Source organism: Mirounga leonina, unplaced genomic scaffold, assembly GCF_011800145.1.
Source record: "Mirounga leonina isolate KUSES-001 unplaced genomic scaffold, KU_Mleo_1.0 Mir_93, whole genome shotgun sequence".
NCBI classification, from domain to species: Eukaryota; Metazoa; Chordata; class Mammalia; order Carnivora; family Phocidae; genus Mirounga; species Mirounga leonina.
Window position 1 is genome coordinate 26588243 of NW_023270854.1, and position 19857 is coordinate 26608099.

Consider the following 19857-nt stretch of genomic DNA (forward strand, 5'->3'; position numbering starts at 1 on the left):
TCTCTGACTTTGAAGTTAAAGCTTTTCTTGCATGCTGGTTGGTGGCCTTTCATTGCCTGTTCATATTTCAGGGCAAGCCAGTCTCCAGAAGGTTCATTGGAGCTCTGGGAGGTGGGCATTGTCTTAGGACAGTGGTTCTCAGCTGGGGGGATTTGGACCCCCAGGAGATGCTTGGCAACCTCTGGAGACATTTTCGATCATCCCAGTGGAGGGTGTGGGTTGAGGTGCTCCTGGCATCTAGAGAGTAGAGACTGGGGGGCACAGCTCAGCACCCAGCAATGCACAGGACAGCCCCACACACAGAATGACCCAGCCCCAACTGTCCGTAGCGCCAGGTGGAGAACCCCTGCGCTAGGGTGATCAGATGTCACAGTCCTGTTCCTCCATAGTCCTGTTTGTGTTTTGTTTTGTTTTTTTCTTTTTGACCTGGTCTGGTTCCCTCCCAAAATCCACCCTCGCCACCTGTGAGGCAGGGTGTGGGGTGGGTGGGTTGCAGATTGGTGTCTCCGTGTATGAGGAATTGCAGAACTTCTGTGGGTCAGCTCCCTGGAGCTCAGCCTCCTGCCGTCTGTGGGGCAGGCCGGTTCCGTGCCCACACTACATGGGCTTAAGGAGGGGAGCCGGTGTTGGGGGGGGGGTCCCGCCGCTCTTCATACAAACCTGAAAGAGTCCTCCCACTTTCAGCCCCACTCTGCGCTCCTGCCCTCAGTGGCCCCGGACCCCCAATTTCAGAGCCTCCTTGAGTTGTGCACAGGGAATAGATTGACTCCCCATAAACATTTGGGGCTCCACTCTTTCGGGTCTAGGGGAATTAATTACCCATCTGCTTTTCATCTTCCATGGTGTTGTCACTGGCCCCCCTCTATCGCCTCCTCTCCATGCTCACATCCTTATTTATTCCTTTGCTATCATTTCAGTCAGGGGTGGGGAGGGAGCAGAGATGACCATAGGTGTGGAGTCTCAAACCAGGAGGTGTATTCTTATGCATGGGAGAGCCGGATTGCATTAAAAGCTTTGCAGTGTGGCCTCCGAGGACGCCAAAGTGCTGGCGACTGAGAGCTCTTCCGGTCTAAGTCTCCAGCGGTGGGGGTTGAGGGACTCACCACATAGGAGGTAGTTGAGCTCTATGACCTTGACCTCGCTAAGCCTCAGTTTCCCTGTGTTTATAGCGTGTAACCTCAGCTCTGCTGGTAGAGGCGGAAAGAGGGGATGGATGTAAGTGAGCAGAGAACACGATGCAAGGCTGTGGTTTATTATCGTCATCCTCATGGGTGGGCATCCCCTTCATCTCCAGTAAGCGAGTGACCACAGCAGCAGAAGGAGGCTCTGTGGTTAGATGGGTTTCAGCCCGCGTGTGAGCGCTGAGTACCGACTGCCTCGTTTTCTTGCCAGAGGCCTCCAGTTTGGCTGGCAGAGTGGCGACCAGCTGGCCAATTGGACGGGGCTCTTTAATGTCACGGACGACCCGGCCGTGCAGAGCAGCAGTACCTCCAGCTCCAGGTACAGACCCCCCGGCGAATGACCAGGGAGGGGGGAAGCCCATCCTGAGGTGGCCTCAGAGCCCTGCCCCGTGGTCCACCCCCAGAGCTACCCTCAGGGGAGAAGCAGGCTCAGCACGGTGGCTCAAAGCTCACTGCGTTTTGGCACCCCGCCTTTGACATGAGGGGTGAGGGCTGGGACCCAACCCCAGCAGAGCAGGGACTCACTGGCCCCTCTCAGGGAGGGGGGGGCTGGAAGGGGTGTGGAGTCTGGATCTCAAGCTTTCCTTGGGAGTGGGGGCTTTCACTCCGTCCCTGCTGCAAGGGTTTCGGATGCCAGCCCACAGGTGTGTGTGGGTGGCATCAGGGGTGGGCGTGGGGCCTGGGCCTGGGCTCTGCTCCTCGGATGTCCCATGGTACGGGAAGTTCCTATTCCGCCCCCAGGCAGGGCTGACCTCGGCTGGGAAAGAACCATTCCCATGAGGATGGTGCTGAGATTTGACATCTTTACCATCGCATGGTTCTTCCTTCCTGCTCTGCTCTTGTGTTGGGAGTGAAGTGAGTGACGAGGGGCACTCTATACTCAGGAGCTCGGCGTTTGTTGAACACATGAAATGCAGGATGCTCCAGAGGGGGCCACTCATGGCGGGGAGGGCACGGTGGGGCATCTTTCAGACAAGGCAGAATGCTTTTTCTGGGTGTGGCTGGAACTTGCCAGCTAAGGGTTTCCAGGGGCCAATTAAGTTGTTTGGTCCCTTAATTTTTGCATTTCTCAGTATGTGCTGTCAGATCTGTTTCCCTGGGAAAGAGGCCTGAGTTTTTGCTGTTGTTAATTTTGACACCAAAACATTAAATTGACCCCACAGAGGGGAAGTAATGTGTTTTTTAAGGACCGCGGCCCCCACCCGGATATGTATGATTCTGTTCAATGCTTTGAAGAAGTACAGACGTGGTTCCAACGTCAGAAGGATCTCAGCGGGGCAGTGTTCACAGACAGGCCTTAGGGTGTGGGCCAGCCTCAGAAACCCGGGTCTTACTCTGGCCAGTTCTTTCCACATATGTGTGGTGGAGCCCTGGCCAGCCGCTGGGCCCTGGGATGGGTCACGCAGTGAGAGCAGGGCGCCCAGAATTGTCCCTTCTAAGTATCACACCTCCGGTGTTGGCCTTTCTGCTGTGTGACTCACCCACCCAGATGAGGGTGGTCTAGGTAAGTCCGCAGGTGTCTGCCTTCCTGGGTAGGACTCTTTGAAGAACTCGCTGAGAGGTTTGGCTAGAAGATGCTAATCAACTGAGCAAGATGGGACAGGCCCCTGGGAGCCATCTCTGGGGGGAGACCCCAGCAAGAGCGCTCCTTGCACCTTCTCCTGTTGCCAGCAGGCTTTCCCTCTCCTCCTCTCTCTGTATTTTGTTGCTGATTTCTCTGCCCCTCTGCCCGACCTCTTCTCCCCTCCTTCTTCCTGCTACCCTTTCTTGCTCCCTAGTTCCTGCTCCCCTCCCACCTCTTTTCTTCACTACTCCCTCCTTCACCTCCCCTCCCTTTTATTTTCTCCCCCACCACAGTGACCCTGGACAGTGCCCCCCTTCCCTGTCACCCGGGACCCCCCAGAGTCAGAGCCACCGCTGGTCTCTAACCATTTGGTTTCAGAACTAAGGCACCCTTTCGTCACTGTGCTCCCCAGCCGAGCTGGTTTCCTTCTGGAGAGCTGCCATTTGACCCAGAGCCCCCTTAGTCATGGAACAAATGTGATGAGCACACAGCCCAACGTCTTCTGGGACAATTCCAACGTCAGATCGCAATTTCTGGTTGACCCCCCAAAGTACTATTACATATGTGAGAAACCATAATATGCATCGTTCCCACATGTGGGAAATAATGGTTAATGTAATTAGAACTGAACTGTATGTTGGAGATTTTTTTTTTTTTTTTTTTTACCTCGGCGTAGGAGTGGCTTCTGCCCACTTCATAATAGGTAGGACAGCTCCTGGCAGCAGATTTGCAGGGCTGGGGGGAGAGGGGGCCTAATGCCGCTGTGGAGAGTGCTCTTCTGGGTGAAAGTACATCATCCCGGTGAACAAGTCTCCACGCCTGGAATATGTGATGTGCTTTGTGGTGTTTTTCACCTCCTGAATAATTCAGTGCATGCCATATTTTGCTCTCTATAGTTGTGTGGTGTGTCGCGGTGTGGTAAAGTGTGTTATTTATTATTAAGACAGTTGGAGGGGAAGTCAGGTACCATATATAACCAGAGGATAAAGAGAGGCAGAAAAAGCAAATGACTCATAAATTGTATATTCAAACAGGAGTCTTGGGAGAAGGAGCAGGTCCAAGCGATCGGTCTGGAAAAGTCCAAATAAGACCACAAAGAAAATCCAGGCCAGAGAGTGCTCAGAATGGCTGCGGTCAGGTCTTCTCATTGGACATGAGCTAGGGGAAGTCCAGGCCGAGTTGGAAAGTGTGTGAGTTATAAAATATACATCGACATACAGCTTTATTAATTTCAAGTGCGGGTCTAAAAGTGTCCAATGAGAGTCCTCCGGGGAGCTGTTTTAGAGAGCAGATAGGACTCAGTTTGAATCAGCAAATGCTGCTATTTAAGTGGGTGCCTTGAACGTAAGCAGGAAGGTCTTTGAAGACACTTCTCATCATGTTGGGGTTGTGTTTGTGTTTCTGTCTCCCGCACTAGGCAGTGATGTAAGCCCCAGCACCCAGGCAGCACCCAGCATGTAGGAGCTTAATACATGTTAATGGAATAAAATAATGAATTAAGCAGGCGCACAGTAAAGGCTGTTGGTTAAAAAAAAAAAAAAGCAAACTTACATTTCGGGGTTCCCGAATTCTCCCTTGGAGATGTATTCCTTTGAATAAATCTGTCTCTGGCACTGTCTTTGAAAATTAATCCCCAGAGGGGAAGCACTTTGAATCATAAACTCCTTCACAGTTTGGAAGGATGGGAGAACGTTCTCTTGAGAAGAGCAGAGGGTAGGGCCATTGGAGCAGTCTGGGCAGCCTGTAGGAGGGGGAGGGGGAGGGGGCTGGCTCAGCAGGAGAGAGAAGGCAGTGAAGGCAGAATATACACTCCTGCAGTGACTGACTGAGAAGCCCTCCCAGACACCGTGCACAGAGCACCATAGCAGTTCTGGAACGGTAGATGAGCGGGTGGGGAGCGCCCGTGTCCTCCACGGCTCAGTGCCTTGAGCCCTCTGCCCGGGCCCCCCAGGGACGGCCCAGAGGGCAGGGGCAGGCAGCAACGCCCGTCATGGTCATGGTCCTGCAGGGTGGGAGTGTTGCATGCACTGCCTGAGCATGTCCCGGGGGTAGGACCAAGTCAGAGGGGCTGAGGGCAGCTGGGCCAGGAGTCCCCCCAGGTGCTGACTCTGAGCCAGGCCTGTAGCCACAGCGCAAAGGGCTTCACTCAGCTTCTGCCATCTGGACCCTGCTCCACATCAAGTCCTTATCATCCTGTCAGTGTCCCTCTCCCACGCCACCTCCTCCCTGAAGCCTTCCTGGATAGCCCCCTTACCTGTACATTCTGTAAGAAGTGTCTGCCCGGAGGGCTGTTTCTGTCATTTCACATACACTCAGCTCTCCGGCAAGTGCACATAAACGTCTCCGTGTTTGCTCAGGCATTCCGCAGATCCCGAGAACCGGCCTGGACCACCTGCGCAAGCATATCCAGGGCCCTCCAGACCCTCCAGCTTCAGACACAGCCCACAGGCGGCCTGGCTGGACGGTCTCATCAGCCCCTGTCCCAGCTTCTGTACAGCCTTGGCCCTCCTGGGCTGTGGTGGGATGCCAAGAGGCAGTGCGCAGCCCACTCTCTGATGTCTGGAGCAAAACTGCCCAGGCTGCTGCCCATCCAAACTGCCCGTTCCTGGGACAGCATGCTCCCCGTGTTGCTGGGCTTCCGGGCTGGGGTGCAGGGGTCTTCCCGAGCGGGAGGGTAGCACCAGCCGTGGGAGAAAAGAGCCAGCCTCAAACCGATAACACAGGAGACTCTGCTCCACGGAAGAGTGAGCCGGCTGAGATTCCAGGGCCCCAGAGCCCTTCCCTCGGGGTGCGGTCTGCCTGTGTGTCTAGCAGGTACCTTGCAGTGTGGGCTTTGGGATGGTCATATTTCAGAGCTGCGATACAATTACCATCTTATTATGCTGTATTCAGTGGTTCCCTAATGGTTTCAAGATGGTATATAATTAGGTAATAAATTGCATGGCACCGATGTGCCAAGAGCTCAGCGTGGAGGTCAGAGGTGCTTCCGTGGAGGGGCAGGACTTGGCTGGGATCTCGGCAGGTAAGGGCTGACTGTGTGCCAGGTGCTGTGCTGGGCACCTGCCCCTGTTCCTGCACTCAGTCCTCACCCTCCAGTGCTTGAGGCGGGTCCTGTCATTGCCCGCATATTCCAGATGAGGATACTGAGTCCCCACTTAGAGGTGATGGCTGATGGAGCTGGCCCACACAGCATCCTCCACTCCAGAGTCTCGGGACTCAGGCCATGCTAGACAGAGGGCTTCTGCTTCCTGGGCTGTGGACAGGTCAGCCTGGGTAGGGTTGGGTGTCCTGCTCCATCTTTAGGGTCTCTCATCTCCCCACCCCCCCATCTTCTGTGTCATTCTCCTCCCCCCTCTCCCCCCACAGCGCTTAGTGCTTTCTTGATTGTTACCCCTGACAAATGCTTCCTTCTACCTGCTCCTGGACATTCTACATTTCAAAGAGGAGCCCTTGGGAGCAAAGGTACCCCAGGGGAAAGAATTTTCCATACTGGACTTGCAGGTGTGGTGACAGCTCTTGAGGGCTGGTGCCTGTGCACCTGACTTGTGGTGCGGGCTGGTTTAGCATAAGCCTCTGTGGTCAATTTTTAAGTCTGTGGGAAAGGACAAAAAATAAAAAATGAAAAGGGATGGAGTTCTCGGGCTCCATCCAACAGAGAAGAGTTTGGAGAATCAGGTTTGGCAGAATGTTCTGGGCTGCATGCTGGAAAAGCAAAACAAAGATGGTGCGGCTTCCCCATCTCCTCCCACGTACCTGACGAGGGCCTCTGGTGGCCAACAGGCAGGAGGCTGTCTGTGGAGGCCAGGTTGTGGGTGTCCTGGGACTCGCCAAGGGGTGTTGTCCCATGAGTCCACCTGGACCTTGAACTTTGTGGCCCTTGGTTGAGTCTGAATTGAGTCTCCTGGACAAATAACCACTTAGGTGAATGGTTCCGTGCCCCAGTTTCCCATCTGGCAAGCTCCCGCCTTGCTCGGTCACTAGTGGGGTCCCTAAGAGGGACCTTCTGGGTAGATCCAGGCCCCAGCTTCACCCCGACTCACAGCTGGGTATGAGGACGTCCCTCTCTGGGCCTCATTTCCAGATCAGATGGTCAAGGGTGACTGTCAGGGCCTCACCCCAGGTCAGCTCCCAGAATGGAAAGAAAAGGGGGGCTGGAGTCAGGCCGGGAGGACCCAGCATCCACCTGATAAGCAGTTTAGGGGGTACCCAGATGGTAAGGCACACGGGGCTGTCCCAGTTTTCCAATCCACGTAGTCACGCATAGCCTGCACCTGCTACATCGAGGGCCATAAAGGTTGTGCTGGGATGGGGATGATGGGGTTCACAGAGGCTGCCCTCCCCACGCAGGCCTCCTCGTGTGGAGTGTAAACCTTCCCTCCCTCACCCTCCACTGGGGCCTTCAGAGTCTCAGAGAACACTGAGGTGTGTTCCTTCTAACTCTGGCTGGTTCTTCCCATGTCGGGGGAAATGCCATTCTTGCCGCCTCAGCCAGGACAGTCTTCACGCGCTCCCTGTCCCGGTGCGGGCGGGCTGCCTCCACAAAGTCCCACAGATCAGGTGGCTTGTAAGCAGTGCCCTGTCTCTGACAGTTCTGGAGGCTGCATGCTGGAGATCAGGGTGACAGCACGGTTGGGTTCTGGTGGGAGCCACTGTCATCTTGCTGTGCCCTCACATGGTGGGAAGAGGGTGGGGGAGCTTGCTGGGGTCCCTTTTATAAAGGCCCTGATCCCATTCATGAGAGCTGTACCCTCATGACCTAATCACCCCAAAGACCCCACCTCCTAATACCATCACCTTGGGGGTTAGGATTTCAGCATGTGAATTTTGGGGGGACCCAGACATTCAGTCCTTGGCACCCAGCGCTCATCATACAGACTTCCGCCGTCACTGTCCCCAGCACCTCCCACTTCCGTTCTCACCTCAGCCCATGCCAATGGGGCTTCTGCCTTCCTGCTCCCCTGAATCTGCTCTTGTCAGGGTCACTGACGACCACCTAGTCACTAGGTCAGTGGGACCTTCTCTTTCCTCCTCTTCCTTGGCATCATTAGCTCTGGACGGAGCTGGCCCTCTGTCCTGGAAATGCTCTCTGCTCCTGGCATCCGTGTCTTTGGGATCTCCAGATTTTCCTCCTTCCCACAACTCTCCTTCTCAGGCTCCTTTGGTGGCCCGTCTCCCCTGCCACCATCCGAATGTCTGTCGGAGCCGCAGGCTTGCCCTCTGCTCTCCGCCCTCCCCTGAGATCTCTCTAAGTCCTTTGTCCCTTGACCCTGGAGCGTGTATCTCTGACCCTGACCTCTGCACTGGGCTGCGGACGTGTGACTCTGACTGCCTACCTATGATCTCCCCTTGAATGCCCAACAGTCTCAGCAAGCTTCCTTTGATTCAGGCCCACGCTGTTTTTCTCCATCATTGCCTCCTCTTACAACGGCTCTGTGATCCAACTAGTTGTCCAAGCTAAAATCTTAGGAGTTACGTTGATTTCTCTCCTTTTTTTTCACCTTTGCAGTCTTGCCATCAGCACATCCCGCTGGTTCTATCCTTAACGCATGTCCTGCTCGGTCTCCTCCTCGCACCTCTTTGCTGCCTCTTGGCGCAGTCCACCATCCCCCTGTCTGCTCTGGCTGGACGGCATGGCCTCCCTACGGTGGCCAGAGGCCGCTTTCACATCGGGCTATGCGTTCCCTCCGCTTCAGCATGCTGCTGTATCGAGCGGCCCCCAAGCCCAGCTGGACCCGGTGCCGCTCAGCCCCGGGCCTCGATGCCCCTCACCGCCCACCACCCCACGGCCCTGTCCCTGCAGCCCGCTGGTCTTGTCCGTCCTCAGCCTGTTTGTATTTATTTGCCGTTCCTTCTCTAGAATGTTCTTCCTGGACCCCTGCTGATGCTCCAACTGTCTTTGTCCGGAGAGGCCGTCCTTGACCTCCTACCACCCTTCCAGGTGCCCTCCGGCCCCCTCGCCTGCTTTACTTTTATAGCGCTCATCCCTACCTGGCCCTGTGTTGCATTCGTATTTCATTTGTCTCCTGTCCTGGAAGTCCGTGAGGGTGGGGGCTTTATCTGGCTTGGTCATCACGGCCTCCCGGCCTATCCCAGTACCTGGCACGCAGTAGTGGGTCAGTAAATCTTCGGTGAGGAAAGAGGAGAAGAGCCATCCGTCCAGGGACCTGGCCTGGGAATGGGGGTGTTGGGCAGAGTGCGGTGTAATAAGGACGGAGCTGGAGCGTGCTGGGGCGTGGAAGAGGGAGGGCAGGGGAAGGCTCTGGCCGATAAGCAGGTAGCACCGAGAGACACGGTGAGGAAGAATGTTCCAGACAGAGACACGCCTCCAGGGAGAAAAGAGGACTGACTCACGCCCCTCATGCCGGGAGGGGGAGAAGGGCGCCAGAGGGCACAGAGGTGACAAGCGGGGTGGGAGGCGAAGGGCGAGGAGACCCAGAGGATGCCGCCTGTGGCGTGGGCCCCTGGGGGGCAGGGTGGTGAAGTGGGGCAGGGGCAGTAGGGGAACTAGTGCTAGTTTAGACACCGGGAGGTGCGCTGGAGTCTACACAGGGGAGTTTTTCAGGGCTCCCTGGTCCGGCCCAGAAGGAAAGGCCACCGCATGTGTCCTCTTGCATGGGATGTCGAGACACTGGATTGGGGGGCCCCGAAAAACCACTGACTGCAGGGGGGGAGGAGGGGCAAAAGGCTTTGCCCCTGACCCCCCAACCCCCACCCCATGCCAGGAATGGCACCCCAGTGAAGTTCACACCGGGAGCAGATTAATCACAGGACTATCAGGGTTGCGTTCCCAACATCGGGCTTTTTTAGCTTCCATCTCTGATACTTCAAATACCTCTGCAGATTCCCGTGCACAGATGGGGAACTGGTGGCCCAGAGAGAGCCAGCATCTAGTCAAGGGTCCGAGCCAGGTCTCTCCAGCCCCCGCCCCGGGGAGGGGAGCATCTCCCCTTGGCAGCTGTGACCTGTAGTCACTGACAGCCGAGCCCTTCTCGCTTCTCTGTACCTATTTGGGAAGACACTGCAGTCCTTTGAATTGTCAGGCTGCAATTTGCAGACTCTGTATTCGGTGCGTTTGCTCTGACGGGTAGCGTGCTGTCTTGAGATGGCACCTGTTCTCGCTCTGAAATAGCGCTGAGCTCCCTGAAGGGGAGGGGGCTGCTCACCGAGAACCTCCCCCTACCAACTGTGGCTTGTCAGAATCAGGGAGAGGGAGTGCACTGCCGCGACAGAAGAACATGGGTTTGGGCTCTTGAAAGCCCTGGGAAAGCCCTTTCCAGCGCCCCCATTTACTAGCTGAATGACTTTGGGCAAGTTGCTTTACCGCTTGCAGTCTGAGTCTTGGGTATAAAATGGGGAAACAATGCCTGCCTCATAGGGCTGTTGGGAGGATTAAACAAGACAAAGTTAAAGAGTTCAGTATCAGGCTGCCATGGCCGGTTGTGCAGGGTGGGCACTGCACAAAGATACCTAGCCAGCAGGTCACTCTCACTTGATAAGCCATGTGACTGGCACGTGGCCTAATTCATCTGGAGAAAAAGGTACTTTTTCCTAATTTGCACAGAGGTGTCATACCCTCACCGGGTTCCTACCCAGTGTGGAATAAATAAACCACTCTGTGGTCCCCTGAGACTCTGCACCAGGTTCGAGAGGAGCCCAGGGCTGCCAATCGCTGAGCTGGGGCTGCTTCCCTGCTTGCTGGGCTGGTGGAAGCTCTTGCAGGATGTCGGGACCTCCCTGGGCTCCTGTTCTCTTGAACACCATCAGCACCTGGGGAGGAAAGGCAGTGTTAGCTGGTGTTAGCTGAATGCAAGGGCCTTATCTTGTACTGGCCAGTGGTGCCGGGGCTCAAAGTACGGTAAAGACGCCATGGCCCTGACGAAGCTCTGGAGGGGGTTCAGGCCAACAGGAGAGCCCGCTGAGGGACAGGCTTGCAGAGAAAGGCTGGCAGGGATGCACGCGGGCCCCTGGGCATGCTGAAATGAGGCCTCCGCAGCCTGCAAAGCCAGAGCCCAAGTCTGGGGAGGAGGAGGGCTGTTGTGGTCACCTCTGCCGTTGTCTTCTCCCTTAGGGGAGGCCGTCACCCACTGGTCAGGCAGCCGGGGCTGCCCCCCACCCCGCAGTCCCTGAGGGCACTGAGATGGGGCAGGACGGACACAGCTTGGTGCCAGTCCCGGATGTGGCTGCCGGAAGCCAAGTGGCATCTGAGATGCTGCTGGGCTGACCGGCTCAGACTATTTATACCTGTGAGGTGCCAAATGTGATACCGAGCCCCTCTCCTCTGAGCTGGGCAGAGATCACCTTTCCAGAACTGGAAGAAGAGACAGTGACTAACTCACCTTGAGAGGCTAATGGAGTTGAGAAGGTGGGAGAAATTGCTTTTCTCAGTCTTATAGCAGGTTAAGGGGAAGCTTGAGCTGTTTCAAGGGAGAGCTAGGACTTCAATAAAAGGGCATTTATTGGTGATTTCCAATAACTCAAAAATCATAACCCCATTACAGAAAACATAAAAATACAGAAAAGTATTTTTAAAAATCGTTCATGGTCCCATTACTCAAAGAAGCCCACGGTTAGTGCCTTGTTACGGCCTTTCCCTTTGCCCCGGGCTTTCACATATGTATGTCCCATTCCTTTGGGAGATCACAGTGTTGTAACTTGCATTTTCCACTCAGCACTGTCATGCGAGCATCTTCCCATGTCATTCCACAAAGAAACCGGAAGCCTCATTTTTGACATCTGCATAGAAGTCTGTGTCCAGGTCAAACAAGGATTACCATGGCTTTTCCCAGAATGCAGGACGCAGGTGTCCTGTCAGGAGCAGAATGCGGGGGCAGGCTTGGCAGCGCTTGTTACAATCTCATTTCCCCAAATTAGGTATCTTTAGAGACTGGGACGGAGCAGGGCAGCCCAGAGAAGCAGAGCCCAGGTCGGATGGGGACGTCAGCAAGAGCTATTAGCTCCATTTTCAGCTGGGGAAATGAGGCCTGTCGCCCTAGGCAGGGCGTGGTTTTGATGGCCTGGCTGGGGTACCACGTGGAGTGTTTTCAAGGTGGCTGGGCTTTGTCATAGTCATGCCTTGTGAGACACACAGACCCGTGGGAGTCATTGCCAGGAAAGAAGAGGGTTTTATACCCACAGATGCCCAGAGACAGGAGGCACACCACACCATTGGGGAGCACCCGGGTGGGGGGGTGGTCAGGAGCAGAGGAAGTGACGGGAAAAAGTGGGCAAGAGCCTCTACTGTGGTTTCTGTGGAAGAAACAGGTGAGACAGGTACACAGAATTGGGAGTCATCAGTCTGAATAATTTCACTGGGCTCCGGGGCATAAAGGCTGCCCCTAGTTGTCTGGTACCTGGCCCTGGGATGATTAGGGCAGGGGGAAAGAGGCCCCCCATGGGAGGTGGTGGTGGTGGTGGGGGGTGTGAGCTCTGGATTGGTTTGTTTGCATAAGAAAGGTGCTCACAGGTGGTTACCATCTCAAGGAATTGGCTAGCCCTGGGAGGGACAGTCTCCCCAGGGTCAACCAGGCCCAGATGTTAAGGCCTCAGAAACACAGTTTATCCGAGGGTCTGCAGCAGAGATGGGTGATCAGGGACATCCCTGCGTCCAAGCAGAACACAGCACGGGCTCTAGCCGCAGGGTGGCGGGGAGGGGCTTACTGGTAGCCTCGGAAGAAGGATGCCAGCCAATGAGACGGCAGAGAAACTTCCTGAGGGTACTTGTGCCTGTCCCAGCTCTGCCATCAGCCAGCCGAGGAGCCATAAGCAAGTCGCTGACTCTCGGGCAACTCTTGCCCTTTAATGGCAGGAGAAAGGAGCAAGAAAGGAATGAACATTTCTTGGGCACTTGCTGTGCGCCGGGCACTGTCCTGGGACTTTCTCCGAATTTCTCATCAATATCTTCTCTCAACCCTGTCACACATGAACTGCACTCTTTGTGTGTGTGGATTTTACAGATGAAGAAAGTAAGGCTCACAAAAGTGATTGGCCTAGGGTGGCTTATGGGGGGTAGGGAAGGACTGTGACCCCGTTCTGAAAGCCTGTCCACCGAATAGCCACCAAACACACGGCACAAGACCATTTGGAATCACTGTACCTCCCAGTTCCCAGTATGGGTGAGGTTGGGGATTCAGGAGAGAGGGAGACCGAGGGGAGGCTGCCAGAGGTAAGGCGGGGAGGGCCTTATGGAGACATTGGAGGGGCTGCCTGATGGCAGGGCGGTGCTGCCTGGTCTTCGCGAGTTTCTTCCTCGTCTTTGTGGATCATCCATCTACAGTCATATTCTGGCTTGGTTAGTGAGTGGGAAACACTGAGGGATCATATTGTAGTGCTGCATGGGCCCTTGGCTATCACGTAGTTCAAACAGATTATTTTAAGGAGGAGAAAGAAGAGGCCCAGAGCAGGCAAGCGATTGACCAAAGTCACACAGCTGGCTTAGCGGCATAACAAAGATGTGTCTGCAAGACTCCCAGCCCCCTGAGACCACTGGGATAAGTCTCTCCTAAATAACTCCAGCACCTTATGAATCTGGAGCTTTTCTTTGTAGCAGCCTGAGATCATGGATTCAGAGGACCCAGTCGATTCCAAAGGACTTAGTGCCAATGGCTCTGGTTGCGAACGATGACACCAGACCTCACTTATTGTTGTGTGACTGGAAAATGATGTGAGTTACAGCCAAGGTCATGGACTTTTCTGGTGGCCTCATCCCTTGTTCTTAATTGTAGGTAACAGAATCCATCCATTGTGAAAGCAGAAAGGGATTCATTTAGGGGAAAGAATATAATATATAATAATAATAAATAATATATAATAATAAATATAATGTATTTATATATAAATATAATATGAGGGTGTGGTGCCACTGCAGTTTATATATAATATATAATAATAAATAACATAATAATAAATGTAGTATACTTACATAGAAATATAATCATGAGGGTGCTGCTACCACTGCAGTTTCCAAGAACCATGCCGCTTCTGCTACATTCGGCACCAGCAAAACAGTGCCTGGGGCCGCGTCATTCTTTACCTATTATAACAGCTCTGAATCAGTCTCATGTAAATGCTTCTGATTGGTTGAACCTAAATTGCATCCACGCCCTAGCTGCAAGGGAGTCTGGGAAATGTAGTTTTTAGCTTTCCAGCATCCGTAGTACAAAAGGTACAGAGGTAACAAAGACAGAATCCCGGTGTTTGAGATATTCACAACACCGTTTGGAAGGGAAAACAGATACATAAACAGACTGTTATAATACAATGCTATGTGCTCTAATTAACGACGTGGATGGAACTAGAGGGTATTATGCTAAGTGAAATAAGTCAATCAGAGAAAGACAAGTATCATATGATCTCACTGATAATGAGGCATTTGAGAAACAAGACAGAGGATCATAGGGGAAGGGAGGGAAAAATGAAACAAGACGTAACCAGAGAGGGAGAAAAACCATAAGAGACTCTTAATCTCAGGAAACAACCTGAGGGTTGCTGGAGTGGAGGGGGTGGGAGGGATGGGGTGGTTGGGTGATGGACATTGGGGAGGGTATGTGCTATGGTGAGCGCTGTGAATTACGTAAGACTGATGAATCACAGACCTGTACCCCTGAAACAAATAATGCATTACATATTGATTTAAAAAATGTTATATTTGCTTTTAATTAAGAGACAAAGTAAGAGGGACCCCAGGAGTGAGGGTCAGAGAAGGCTTCGCAGAAGTGGGGGCATTTGAGCTGGGTACTGAAGGATCAATTTGGGTTTGCCAGATGAGAAAGACAGACAAAGGAGTTCCAAAACACGGGGAAACAGAAAAAGGTGAGTGTGATATTTTGGGAATCCACAATGCCTAGTTCTTAGGAATTCTGCTTCAATTCTTTCACGACATGAAAACAAGGAGCCAATTTCATTTTGTCAACAGGAGCCAATTTATTGTATAAAATGTTTTAATATTTAAAAATATTACTTAAAAGTACTGGAAAATATAACTTTAACCCTTAACCATTAACTTATATGAAAATTAAGAACAAATATTTTAAAATATATAATTTGAAGAGTTAAATATGATACTATATACAAAAGTTATTTAAATACAGACACTTTAAGAAGAAGCCACTTTATTGGGTAAAATGCCTTTCTGTGTGTAAAGCAGTACATCCGTGACACAGAAATGAGGCGTGTGAGAACACATGGGAAGTAGCCACCCCCACGTGTCGGGAAGGTTTCTGGGAAGTGCTCGAGGAATGATTTTATTTTAAATCCTCAGTCACGGCCCACAGGGCCCAGGAGAAGCCCTGGGTACCACTCCCACTTCTGATTCGCCAGAGCCACCTGTCGCCAGGGCACTGACCCCGCATTTAGAGTGGCTCAACCCTGCAGGCTTCTGGATTCTCTGGTGTTGAGCTGTTCCAGGATCCAATCCCCCAGCCTTTTCTGAGCAGCCTCCAGAGAGAGAGGCTGCGAGGACAGGCCCCATCCTGCCTCCGTGGCTGAGCTCAGCAGTGAACGGCTATATTTTATGTCTGTGGGAACCCTCCACCCACCAGCCGTCGGGCAGGTACTCTGCCCTCTCTGGGCAGGTGGGAACTTCAGGTGTGAGAGGGGGCAGCTTTAAAGGTCTCCTCACCCAGTGGCTGTGGGAGGCCACAGGGCCCTTTTCAGGGGACACCAGCTGTCCTTATAGGTGAGTAGCCTCAAGTCAAAGTGCAGGCTCACGTCCCAGCTTTGCCATCTACCATCTACGTGGCTCTGGGCCAGTGAGTGAACTCCAGAGCTCATTCCAGATGCTCATGCTGATCACTTACCCCGTAGGCTAGTTCTAAAGATGAAAAGTGGATGCATCCACAGCAAGCACTTGGCCTGAGGTAAGAGCTCAGCAAGCACTGGCTGGAACTGGATTCTGCGTGGAGCTGCAGAAGGGACCCTGAGGTGGCTCTGGCATGCGTGGAGCCAGCAGGTGTTGGGAAGGGCTTGGGCTCCCCTGTGGTGGGACCCAGCCCAAGCCTGGCCCGGTCCTACTGCTCATGGGACCTGAGCTCCATCTCCTTAGCCTCAGCTTTCTCAGCTGCCAAATGGGGAGAAAGAAATGTCAGCCTCACCTAGGCACAGCATGAGCCTGAGGGTCAAGTGAGTTACTGACTTGTAGAAAAAGCAGCAGCTCTTAGCTGTGCTCTTGTCCCAAGGGGAGGAGAAAGGGGCAGGAAAGGATTGAAAGTGCTGCCTCACCAGAAGCTCGAGAATGAGACCATGCCCGGGGCATCCTCCCCCTTCCCCTCTCTTTCGCAGCCACTAATTTGGAACTAAACCTGCTTCTGAATGTCATGATTTGCTGAGACGAGTTCATGCCTTGTAAAGGCTTACACTCCTGGGGTAGTGGGGTGCTGGGAGTAGTCAACCACCCAGTGATCAAGCCAGAGGGCCCCAGCAGTCCTGGGGGCCCCCAGCCGCCTGCTGGGGTGGGGCTGGTGTGCTCTGTTAATTTGACCAGGATCGACCCGCCCCCACCAAGAGCCCCACAGTCCCCCCACAAAGTCTGGCTGGCTTCTTCGCGTAGTAACCTCTGTCCCTGTTGGTTCCCAGGTACTTTGAATTTTACGAGGGCCCGTTTGAATATAACTCCACGAGATGCCTGGAGCTGAGGCACGAAATCTTGGAAGTGAAGGTGTTGTCCATGTGAGTGTGGCTGGGGTGGGTGGTGGGCACCTGGGATGGGGCAGGACCCCGCAGAGTGAGAATGACAGGCAGGACCCCGGGGATGGGGGGGGAGGCAGGTGGTAGGGGCACGGACCCCACAGAGCGAGAATGAGATCTCCTTCCCCCGGGCCTCCGGCATTTGGAGAGCAGGGATAATTGTGCATTCTATGAAAAAAAGGCCAAGTTTGCAAGGTCACCTCTGGTGACTCAGGGGATTCAGTCCCTGTCTCAATTACCAGTCTCCGAGACATCGTCCCTGGGCTCCTCCTGTATGGAAGCCAAAGAGAGCACGGGAGCATCTTACCTGAAATTCAGGACTCCGAGTGGAGGGTTAAGCAGTGCCCTCTTGCTATTGCCTTTTCAACATTTATAGTCATTAGTTAAAAACTTTTTAATTATTTAAATGATGCAGCATTCAAGTGGTACAAAAAGGCGGATAGTGAAAATTCCCCTCACAGCCCCTCGGTCCTCCTCAGAGGCAGCCCAGGTGTCCTTGTGCATCTCCCCAGAGAGTCTGCATCAACCAGCACCTGTGTACGGATATGCTTTATTTATTTATTTTTTTCACAAATCACAAAAGAACTGTACTTTCTGCTCCTCACTCAACAGTACCACACCTATGGCTCTTTTACAACCTATGGGAGAAAAAGCACATTACACGCTGCACATTTCAGTGCGTGGGAGCTTCCGCCAGCCTTCTCTCCCACATGGGGCCACCACGAATCCATCACCCGCTGAGAGGAACGTTGTTGTGCTCATCAGGGCATTTGGTTTCAAGTAAAATTCATAGGTATTTGCAAACAGTCCTATCTGGATGTGGAAGGACTATAGTTTATTCAGACTCAGGTGGTGTTGGGGGCTCTTGTGGACTCATGGGCCCCCGACACAATGTTGGGATCACGGTCCGTGGCCCCCAGGCAGCAGCCGCTGTGCCTTTCACCATTTGACATGATTCCCATGCGGTGTGGGTCATAGACGGAGCATGGGCATGGGGGGCTGGCAGACCTGGGATCTTCCCAGCTCTGCATCTTTATACAAATTACTTAACCTCTCTGAGCCTTTCCTTACCTATAAAAATTGGGACACTGTTACCTAGCTCTTACAGGTCACCACAAGACTAGTTGAAATAAGGTATGTGAGAGCAGATAACCCTGCAGTCCACACCCACAGTAGCTCACATACTAGGTGCTCCGTCAGTGCTCATATGCCTCCCTCCCTTTTCTTCCCCTTCTGGACCCACCCCCAGGGGCAGTAGCTGCAGCAGGTTTTCGGGGCTGTCATTCAGAATCCAGAAGTCTAGTAGCTGCAGGAAAGCTCCCAGGACGCGTCCAGCTGGGGCTAGCTGCGTTATGGTCCCGGTACTAACCAAAGGGCTCTGTACCCTCTCTAGAGGTAAACGCGGGAGGCAGCTCACCCTCCCATCAACCCCACCCAGCCCTGCGCTGAGCGCACACCGTGCACCGTGGTCCCCGCCCTCGTGGAGCTCACAGCCCAGCAGGGAAGCAGACAGTAATACCTACTTACCCTAGGGACACAAGGGGATGGCAGGGAACTGGGCTTGGGCTGGGGCGGGGAGGGGGTTGTCAGGCAAAGCTTCTCTGAGGAAGGGATGCTGGCGCTCCTGTTGGAAGGGCGGTCAGGAGGGAAGTAGGCCAGGAAGGTTCCAAACTGAGGGAACAGTCTGTGCAAAGGCCCTGTGCCGGGAAGAAGCCTGCTGTGTCCCCGCTCTGAAGGGTCAGGGCAGCTTGAATGCCAGTGTGTGTGGGGTGGGGGGACACGGGAGCCATGTTGCTGAAGGGGCAGACGGGGGCCTGACCTGGTGAGGCCATGCATTGCGGACCGGGATTCAGATTCTGTCACCGTCTGAGGGCCGCGGGAACCCGTGGGAAGACTTTAAGCAGGTGGCGGTGGCGCGTGTGTGATGTGATCGGTGAGGAATTGGGATTTAGTGGCAAACGTGGCCATCTGGACCTCAGGCACGAGCCAAATTCATCAGCTCCAAATTCATTCAAAGACCTCGGGCCCTTAAATGTGCCATTCTGGAAAGCCAGGGCTTGTTAACAGCATGCCTTAGTGTCCTCAGAGGTAAATAAACTCGTTTTAAATTATAAAATGCAGATAGTTTCTTCATGGTCACCTCAGTGTCTAGACCCGAAGATCTGAGAGACCCTGGTGGGCCATCGTTCTCGGTGACTTCCCGTTCCTCTAGCCGCGCACTGCCTCTGTGTTCGAGTTAGCCCCTCTGTGAGCTGGCGAGAGCCGCCATAACCAAGCACCACAGGCCGGGCACTTTGGTAGATCCCACAGCTCCAGAGGCGGGCGGTCTGAGATCGAGGTGCCGACAGGGTTGGCTGAGGAGGCCTCTCTGCTTGGCTTGCCGATGGCCGCCTTCTCCCTCCGTCTTCACGTGGACTTCCTTCTGTACCTGTGTCCTCGTTTCCTCTTCTAATAAGGACATCCGTGGGATGCGGGCCCACCCTAATGGCCTCATTTCAGCTTAACCACCTCCTTAAAGACCTTGTCTCCGAAGAGTCACATTCTGAGATCTTAGAGGTTAGGATCACAACACAGGAGTTTTGAGGGCGAGACGATTCAGCCCCTAACAGTCCCTATCCCAGCTTCCACCCGGGCCCTGCATCACAATGTTGTGGGTGGGGTAAGGAACCTCACCTTTCCCATGATCGGTGCCCACCTTTGTCCCTCGTCAGGGACGCATGTTTGGTGCTCTGCACGTTAGGCTTGAGCTCTCCTCTCTGCCTTGCAGCATCCACTCTGGTCTCCTGAGCTGAGCAGCTGTCCCAGCTGGTGACCCCTGGGCCTTGCACCACCCTGTGTCCTTCACCTCCACGAGGTCCCCAGACCCTGGGAGTCTGGGCCCTGGTGGCCCTGGGGCAGTGAGAGGAGAGGAAAGGCTGAGGCTCTTTGCGGGGCACGGGCATGAGGCTGACGTCTCCTTTCCTGGGCCCTCAAGCTGAAGCTCGGTGGGACCTCCAGGGCTGACATCAGAGATCCCGGAGGCCGGCCTCGGACTCGAATCATCATTATCCGGGTACCTGCGGGCCTCACTGTGCTCTGGCCCAGGGCCATGAGCGCTGCTCCCAGTGGAGACTCTGAGTCATGGGGAAAGGTTAAGTTGCCATCTGTGTGTGGAGGGGGCTGCGCGGCTGGGCTGTGAGGCCCTTAAGGCGTAAGAATGTCAGCCTGCATTCTGAGGAGACAGGGAGGGGTGTGATTCATCTGGGAATGATTCTGATCCAAAATTGCTGCAAACACTGGTAGAAACCAGTTAGTCGGAAAATTCCCACATGGAGAAGACCTTGGTCCCTGACGATGGCAGACGCAGGAGGAGTTACTCTGTGCTGATTTATTATGAAAGGCATCATCCCTAATACTTGTACAAATTATTTATTTGAAGGTAGTCGTTCTCGA

General features: G+C 53.9%; 1 protein-coding gene across 2 annotated transcripts in view; it reads left to right on the forward strand.

Annotated features, from left to right (window-relative positions):
* Positions 1-19857, forward strand: part of ST8SIA5 (ST8 alpha-N-acetyl-neuraminide alpha-2,8-sialyltransferase 5) — a 50335-nt gene that overhangs the window by 14373 nt on the left and 16105 nt on the right. Inside the window, exons 2-3 of one of the 2 annotated variants that reach the window (XM_034995862.1) lie at positions 1393-1500; positions 16315-16407. In XM_034995862.1, the coding sequence (XP_034851753.1) occupies positions 1393-1500; positions 16315-16407 (201 nt within the window). The remainder of the gene's footprint in view (positions 1-1392; positions 1501-16314; positions 16408-19857) is intronic. The other variant, XM_034995863.1, reaches the window with a different exon arrangement.